This window comes from Scyliorhinus torazame, chromosome 19 (assembly GCF_047496885.1).
Source record: "Scyliorhinus torazame isolate Kashiwa2021f chromosome 19, sScyTor2.1, whole genome shotgun sequence".
NCBI lineage: Eukaryota > Metazoa > Chordata > Chondrichthyes > Carcharhiniformes > Scyliorhinidae > Scyliorhinus > Scyliorhinus torazame.
This window is the reverse complement of record NC_092725.1, coordinates 118390687-118399769: the sequence shown is the minus strand read 5'-3', so window position 1 is coordinate 118399769 and position 9083 is coordinate 118390687. Positions and strand designations below refer to the sequence as shown.

Below are 9083 nucleotides of genomic sequence, written 5' to 3'. Positions count from 1 at the left end.
ATCCCGACCTTCTGTTCCTGCTTCCCCACCCTTACTTCACAAAATTCCTGCAACAATCCGGCGTAAAAGCCATAAAAAGACCACCATGAGCGGGAGTTGCCAAATGTGCGACCTTTCACTCCATAGCTGCCACCGGAAGTCAACCTTTAACTTGCATTTATCTAGCACCTTTCACAATCCCCCAGACGCACGCTTTACAATCAATGAATGAAACAACAGCCACCATCCCCAGGAGGAAACGATGAAACCAATTCGCACACAGGGAGCTCCCCTGTGAAATGAATGGAGGGGGAAACAGGCCAGGTTACAGAGCAGGGCCCACACCGTGGTTGGTCGTCTGAAAGTGAACACAGTGGCTGCTGCAGCCGCTTCCGGGACCGGGAGGAAGGAGGAACCTCTCCCACTGGGAGCTGCCGGCCACCCTCCACAAACACAGCCTCACCCGGAAGTCGGGCGGAGCATGCGCGCGGAGGCAGGCCCCGCCCCCGCGGCTGACGCCATATCCGCATCCGGTGACTGTGACGGAGTTTGCGACAGGAGAGGCCATGGAGGTGGGTGCCGAGCGGCTGTCGCCCAAGGAAGAGGGCGAGCTGGAGGACGGCGAGATCGACGATGACAACGACGAGAATGTTTACCCCGACCCGCGGTCCCTCTCGTCTTCCACGCCCAAGCCGAGGCTCAGCAACAGCCGGGGCGCGGGCCCCAAGGGCCACCGGCCGCAGGGCTCGGGCAACGGCCTCATGTACCGGCTCAAGGAGCCGTACCGGGGCTTCCCGCCGCCGCCCCCTCCTCCCCCCGCCCTCCTCGGCGACTCGCCCCGCTCCAACTTCTGGGAGAGGAGCCACTGCACTTTCGGTCGCTTCCGCTTTCGGGAAGGCTCGAGCCGCGGCCGCTGGGGCCGGGGGGGCTGCCCGGGAGCCGGCCCTCCAGGGCCTCGGGGCTGTAAGAGAGGGAGACCGGGGCCCGGGCCCACCTTCATCGGGAACAACAACATCCGCAGGGATTCCCCACCCAGGAAACGTATCCTTTCGCCGTCGCTCTCTTCGCCCCCCTCCTCCCCGTTAACCGGAGGCTCCGGCCTCTGATGGCCCCCCCCCAGGCCTGGGCCCGTCTGACGAAGCAAATTGGAGGAAACCGATGAGACATCATTTAAAAAAAAATACCCCACCCACTCTGACACTTCCATCGGACTCTGGTCAGGTGCCAGCGCCTGATCGGAACCGAGATCGGGGTGGTCTCGAATGATTTTATGTTTGACCGAGAGAGTAAAGTTAGATTACTGGCTGCCCTTCAACAATATAATGCTGTAATGGCTCAAGAGTAAGGCTGCCGTTGAGCCCTGAATGGGGATTCATTCATTGATTGTAAAGTGTGTGTCTGGGGGATCCCACTGATGTGACCTTCGTGTATGAGAATTCAACAGCCATCTTCACGGATGGCTGGTGTAAAGTAATTCGAGGGCAAGTGACGGGCGCATTCAGCTGAAATCAGGAAAGTAGAGATTTGATGGTCTGGTTTAACTTATGAGCTTCATGATTTATTTGCGAAATGGCAATTTATGCTAGCGTACACGTTACTACAGGGCTTAATATTGTGATGTGGCCAGATTATTTCTATACTGAGTGGTGTCTTTGCCTACACGACTGAAAATATCAATTAATCGACGTAAAATGGGCATGACATACATTTCTTAGCTCCTTGCATTTGGATTATTTGACAAATATCTAAGAAATTTTACAGATATTTTGAAGGTATTTCAGCAAAGCTGAAGTGGCAATTAGTGTCACAATGTCAGGCTTAGAATATGCATCATGGTTGATTTTGTAATTTGGCTTTCGTCTATTGTTACCCACGTAGATTGCGTTAATCTACTTTACTGTGGAAATGTGGTTCCTTGTATCAAACCATAATTTGAACGTTCTAACGTTCTCTTTTCGGTAATAACCTGATATGCGCTGTAACGGATATTTGGTTGGTGATGCCATAAATTATATTTTTCTGCTTCCCCTCAAGTGACAAAGTTGCTAAAATTTGCTTGAGAATTCACTTTAATATGCTGCAGCATCAGTGTCGGTGCACAGCAAAGTTTACCAGGATCATACCTAGAATACCACGTTCTTTAACATTTTCATAAAAGCATGAAGAGCTAACCAGTTAATGTTGAATTCTCATTTTCATTGTATTAATCTTGAGACTTTTTCCTTAGTTGACTGTGCTTTCTTATTTTGTGATTAATTTTAGTTGGAATAGTATGAATACAAAGGTTACTCATTCGGCTACTCATTCTTGCATTCTGGTGCTGCTTTGTTTCATTTCTCTGACTATCTGTTATCAAACCCAGTGTGATCACTTTCCTTTTGCACTAGGAATCCATTTTTTTCCCTTCAGTGATGGTTTTGATTTTCTTTCAGTCTCCCTTTAAGAGCTACGATTGGTCAGTAGCTTGCCAGTAAGTAGAATGTCTTGTAGCTGAGTCAGAGTTCTGATCCAATTATTCTCAATGAAATGCTTGGTTTTGTGAAACTTTGAAAAATGAGCAAGAGTGGATCAGAACCATAGGATTAGCCACTTGCCCCCAAGTACACAAGTGCTTTGAAATGAAACTCGGGAAAATTTGTTCTCATCAGTTTATCGTGCTTTTCAAAGGATAGATGGTAGAAACCACTTGGCTCGGGCGGCATGGCCCTGGATCACTGTCCGTGTGGAGTTTACACATTCTCCCCATGTCTGCGTGGGTTTCACCCCCACAACCCAAGTTAGGTGGATTGGCCATGCTAAATTGATCCTTAAGTGAAAAATAAATAATTGGGTACTCACTTGGCCCAGTAAATAATGGGTTGATCTGTTTTTTGCTGCAGTATCTGACTGGTCATTCATCGCCTATTTTTGCAACCTGCTGTTTAGGACAAACACATTCTCTTTGTGGTATGTGCATCATGGCACAAATTGGGAATGAGGAATTGGAGCTCACCAGCTACAGTTTGTAATGGTCTAAGTGGCATCAGAAACCCAAACAACTTCACTTCTTAAACTAGTTTTGATGTCTGTGGAACTAAATATTCGTGGGAGGGTTTTGGTGGAGTGATGCTCAAGTTCCAGGAAGTTTTGGACAATGCAAGTATGATGTCACTTGTAGCATCATTTCCTATCAATCAGTTCATTTGATTTCACATATCTCCCTGCTGACTGTCCAGCGGTCAGTAATTGTTCAAAAATAGATTGAATAGTTGTGTATAAATATTTTCTGAAAATTTCTTGTTCTGATGCTTCTCTTCACCATTTTAACCATGAGTCACTGATTGATTTGTGGGTATGAATCCATATCCTGTTTTGGATTTTTGAAGCATAGATATCCTGCTATACCAGTTTGTAATCCAACTTGTTTTCAATACGTTTTACATGGGAAGTTCTGCATATAAACTGACAATGGTAGGAGATTTGATTTGACAGAAATATGTTCTTGTGTGACCGTGGACTTTGAGATTTTGAATGATTTGTTGGGATGTACCTGGGAATACAAGTGGGCCAAATTTGTTTCACTATTTGTTTAGTTTCCAGTGCAAATTGTTTCTTCACTAAGTCCTTTTTTATGGATTAACTTTATGCGTTAACTGAAATTTACTTTTCTATATTTAGATATAAATTATGTTTAGTGTGTGTGTGGTTAGCTCTTCATAATCGATTCAACATTGTGATTGAAGGGTTATAGCTATAGTGACAAAACCTATTCAAACCTTTTTTAGGGCGGGTGTCTGAAATAATGTCTTGTAGATCGAAAAAACATGAAGAATAAAAGAAAATGGCAAGCTGCCCACTTGGAATAAATTCAAGGTAGTTCGTGTCCGTTCTGCACGTGGAGCTGAAATCCTACACCTGAAGTTGCTGAATGCATTTGCCCTCTTAAGTAATGAAGGGCAGCAGAGTTTGATGACCACCTTGAGTGACTGGAGTCTGCACTTTCTTCCCGTGTCTGCACGGGTTTCCTCCCACGGTCCAAATATGTGCAGGTTAGGTTGATTAGCTTTGCTAAATTGCCCCTTCGCATCCAACGGTTAGGTGAGGGTAGGGGAGTGGGCCCATGTACAGTGCTCTTTCAGTGGGTGGTGCAGACTCGATGGGTTGTGTGGCCTCCTTCTGCACTGTAGGGATTCTATGGTGTGCATCTTGGCTGCTTCACATTTACTTCAGAAAGAAAGGGGGGTTAAGATGGAGGCCAGGGTGGGCATTTAATTTGGACTTTGTGAGCATGTTCCATTTTTAATGCTTGGTCAGCTATGTTTTTCCAGCATTTTCTGATTAACTATTAGTTTTATTTGTTTAATCATAGTTTAATTGTGGAAAAGCTGATTTACTTCCAATAATGTGAATTCCTTGTGTGAGCGAATGGTGGACCAGCCTCTATGAATCTGCTCCTATGTCTTCTGGTCTTAAGATTAAATAACTGAGAAACTGTGCTGGGTTTGCACTGGTCTGTAACATATTTGATAATGTCCTGTTCAAGTGAGGACTTGTGGATTTGGAAGGAAAGAAACCCATCAGTTTGTGGGACACCATTTTTGAACTATGAATTGGTAACTGACTTTGAGCCTATCAAACATCTAAAAACGATGTGGCTCCTGGTGATACTAGTTTGCTCAATAGCTGCTTGCATATATGTTATTAACAGGGAATTTTAATCACATTGAAAACAATTCAGTTGGCATGCAGTTTGTGTGTTTTTAAGCAATATTAAAACATCCTTTGCATGCAGCGCTTTTGTGTCATGAGTTATCAAAACACCATTCGATTGGACATCTGTGATTAATCCATTTGAAAAGATCCTTCAGCTTATTGCTTAGAAGAGAGGGGAAGGTGGTAACGCATTTTTAGACCAGTAATCCAGAGATTCTGAAAAGCTCGAATGCAGATGGTGAAATTTGAATTCAATATAAATTTGGAGTAAATGGTTGTCGGTTGTTGTAAAAGCTAATCTGGTTCACTAATGTCATTTAGGGAAGGAAATCTGCCATCCTTACCTGGTCTGGCTGATGTATGACTCCAGGTGCACAGCAATGTGGTTGACTCTTGAGCTACTCAGTTCAAGGGAACTTGGATATGGGCAATGAATGCTGATCTATTCAGCGGTGCCCACATCCCATGAAAGAATCTTTGAAAAATTGTTTTTGTTTTCAGTTTTTAATTTGGGCTACTTTGAGCAGCTGTTTTTAGCTTTTTTTTTTCTTACCCTCCTATCCCTAGGCAAACAGCCTAGTCTGATTAGTGTATGGTATCATGCATGCCTCAGTAGCATTGTTAACTCAGTTTCTTAGTTTCGCTGCCTCCACGGTGATTGCAGAGTTCATGAATTGCCCAAATTGAGGGTGCGCCATGAGAAACCTCACATTTTATATCTCCATTACTTGTTTTTAAATTTGTATATGTAGATAAATGCTGGTCATAGGATTTTGATAGCTCCATTTTCCAGCGATATGTCGGAAATTTGAGTATTCAGTTATTGGATATTGAAAGTTTCCTTCACATTTAACTCAGCAAAATTCTTTGGGCGGTCACCATCAAGAAGACCAGCTCACTACTATAGAAATGAAGATAACATGGATGAGACATTTGAAGACCTGCTTAGGAAGTATAAGGAGATTCAACTGGAACTGGAATGTCTTAATAGAGAAGAAAAGATGTCTCAAACGACAAAGGGAGAAAACCTGCTGGAAGAGGAAGCGGGTGTTACGTCTGGGAATGTTAATATGGAAGCCAACAGTATTGAAAAGAACAATTCACAGTTGTTATCCACAGAGAAACCTCAGGTGAAAGCCTTTCAGGCATTTGAAATAAAACCTCTTCGACAAAAGCTACGTGCGCCAGCTGAGATGGATCAAATCAACCAGGACAAAGATGGCCAGAATTCCGAACCTTTGGAGCCTGCAACAAATAAACTAGGTACTTAGACCACATCCTTATTAAATGATTTAGACAAAAACTAAATTTGCTAGTAACATGGCTGTATTTTCTTTCAGATTGTGAAAGTAAAGATCCAGACCATTCCAGTTCAAATAGCAAAGGGTTATTGGTGGAATCTCCTTTCAAGGTAAATAAATGTTCAGCACATTTTGTGTAAAAGTATCTGCAATTGGAGAGTTCTATTTGTGCTATCTGAGCAGCATCACTTTGGAAGTAGGGTATAAGTGGTATTATTGTAGGGATACTAATTTTGTAAAATTTAACAGGATATTTCCAGAGTGGAGGATGATGATTTCGAGGAAGAGAAGGAGGAAGAGGAAGAGTTGTCAGAACTCCAGTTGCGCCTTCTTGCATTGCAGTCAGCTAGTCGGAAATGGCAACAAAAGGAACAATGTGTAATGAAGGAGAGCAAGGAGAAGCTGACTAAACCGAGAATCTCTCAGCAGAAAATCAAAAGTAGCCCTAAAGAACAAGCAGTCAAAAAACCTCTTAGTGCAGGTAACACTCAGATTTGTGAAAATAAAAGTTGTTTAATACTCATAGAACATGCAGTTTCTTAAATCTAGAGAGTAGATGTATTTGGGTAAACGGATAGCATTTATTGAGTTTTACCATTTTAGTAACTACTTGATATATGGCCTGTCATGAGAATTCTTTTTTAAACCACATTTATAAGTGCTTGCTTTACTTCAGTTATTATTTTATCCATTAATGTTACAAAGAAGTCGTGATCAAATGGGATCTTAAGATAAAAATGGCGTTGAGGCAGATATAACTTGCCATTATATAGTGTCGTTGATGTACAAATATATCGCAAGGTGTTTCACTGCATTAGACAAAAAATGGACATTGAACTAAAAAGGTAACGGATCAGAGTTGGGTTTTAAGAGGTATTATGGAAAAGGAAGTAAAGGTGCAGAAAGGTTTAGGGAGGGCAGTCCAGCCCAATGGGCTCCGATAGCTGAAAGCATGGCAAAGAAGATGATACGCGCAAGTGGTCGGAGTTGAAAAAATGGAAAGCGTAATCCCTAAAAGAGATTTAAACACACTGGGGAATTTTAAATTTGAGGTAGTGGGAGTCATGTAGGGAAGTGAAGATACTGGGAAGCAGTGAGGAAACTGATAGAGATTTGGATGAACATGGAATACACTGGTTTGTGTACAAGGATTTCAGCAGGAAATTGATGGAATCTGGCATGAAAGAAGAGTAGGCAGGGATTTCCATGTGGATGGTGGATGATACTCGAGGTAACATGGGGGCAAACAGCCTGGGGGGTGCGGTGAAGGAGAAGCCATTGCTGGGGATGCTCTGACTACAATTGTAAATGTAAGACTGAAATTAACTAAAGGCAGTCCCATTAGATGGGAGTGGAAAGGCTTCTGGCTATCGTGCCAAAGTCTGCAAATAAATTGGTGAATAAAGGGGAATAGTTTAACGCAGTCACCATTTCGGAAGTTATTTGTGATTTTGATTAGGGATATTTTGGGGCAGGGAGGAGATCTGATTGAAGAGATTCAAACATGGATTTGTGGAAACATTGGATGTGGATTTGGGAGGTGATGCATTCTGGAGCTTGAAGGAAAAGGCGAAGGAGGGAAGATTTTTGATGGGATGGATGGCAGTTTTGTAAGGGAAGGAAATGATGCTTATGGGGAAGGAACCATTTACAATGGGAGCTAGGAAGATAATTTGTGTGGTCAGCAGTTTAAAGGGAAGGAAATTGGGCAACAGGAACATAGAGGGTGCAAGAAAGGGAATAAAATAAGCTTGTGGGTTCAGGACTAGGACTGGAAGTCAGAAACCTTGAAATATTTGGGTTGGTGGGCAAAGGGTGAAGCAGCAAGAGGTTAGTGAATGAATTGTTGCCATCCTTGGAACTTACAGACATGCGTGATACTCTTACAGGATGTAGTGGAAGTTGGAAAAATGGGGATGCGGACTTGTAGTAGAGAATACGATCTGGGGTTGTAGACAATATGATCTGGAGTTATCGTGTCACCGGGATTAATGGGTTTTCTATTTGTTCCTGGGATTTGAACTTCACTGACAAAGCCAGAATTTATTGCCCATCCATAATTACCCTTGCAGCGGGTGGTGAACCACTGTCGCATTGAAATGCTGCAGCCCGTGTGGTACAGGTACTCTCAGGTTCCTGTTAGACCATAGCTTCAAGGATTTTGACCCAGCGGTGAAGACCAGCAATCTGCATCCAAGTTAGGATGGTGTGCGACTTGGATGTGAACTTGCAGATGATGATCATAGAATCTCTACAGTACAGAAAGAGGCCATTCGGCACATCGAGTCCGCACTGATCCTTGGAAAGCGTACCCTACTTAGGCCCAGGTCTGATCCTACCCCTGTAACTCAGTAACCCCACCTAACCTTTTGGACACTAAGGGGCAATTTAGCATGGCCAATCCACCTAACCTGAACAACATGGACTGTGGGAGGAAACCAGGGCACCCAGAGGAAACCCACACAGACACTGGGAGAAAGTGCCGATTCCTACAGTCACCCGAGGCCAGAATTGAACCTGGGTCCCGAGCGCTGTGATGTTGCTATGTCTGCTGCCTTTGTCATCCTAGGTGGTAGAGGTCACTAGTTTGGAATGTACTGTTGAAGAACCTTGGTGAGTTGCTGCAGTGTATTGTATAGATGATACACACTTCTGCCACTGTGCTAGTTGTGGAGGGAACAAATGTTCAAGCTGCTGTGTGAGGTGCAAACAAGCTGACTACCTTGTCCTGCTCACTGACCTTCATTGTTATTAGAGCTGTAGTTCTCAACTTAAGTGGAGAATATTCCATCAGCATCCTGACATGTCTTGTGGAGATGCTTTGAGGAGCTCGGTGAGTTACTTGCCGTAGAATATCAAGAGGAGATGGTTAGATTTTCTTCTGCTGAATATGATTGTCTTCTATTTGTGTGGCATGAATGTTATTTGCCACTTATAGCCCAATCTTGAATGTTGACTCGGTTTAGTTGCATGACTGCATTATTTAGCAAGACTGCATTATTTGACTAAAGCGAATAGTCCCCCAGTGCTTGATGTGGTTCAGTCGATTTGGGCAACCTTGAAGATGGTATTTGTACCTGGAGAATGGCCAGGGTGAGCAGACAAAGCTTT

The 9083-nt window shown here is 43.5% G+C and overlaps 1 protein-coding gene across 2 annotated transcripts in view; it reads left to right on the top strand.

The window, feature by feature from the left end:
• The first annotated feature begins 517 nt into the window (after positions 1-517).
• Positions 518-9083, top strand: part of LOC140396463 (zinc finger C3H1 domain-containing protein-like) — a 69796-nt gene continuing 61230 nt past the window's right edge. For both annotated transcript variants that reach the window (XR_011936545.1, XM_072485109.1), the window contains exons 1-4: positions 518-1020; positions 5530-5934; positions 6012-6082; positions 6222-6453. Coding sequence is in view for 1 of the 2 variants with exons in the window: in XM_072485109.1 (XP_072341210.1) it covers positions 546-1020; positions 5530-5934; positions 6012-6082; positions 6222-6453 (1183 nt within the window). In the remaining variant the exon portion in view is untranslated. The remainder of the gene's footprint in view (positions 1021-5529; positions 5935-6011; positions 6083-6221; positions 6454-9083) is intronic.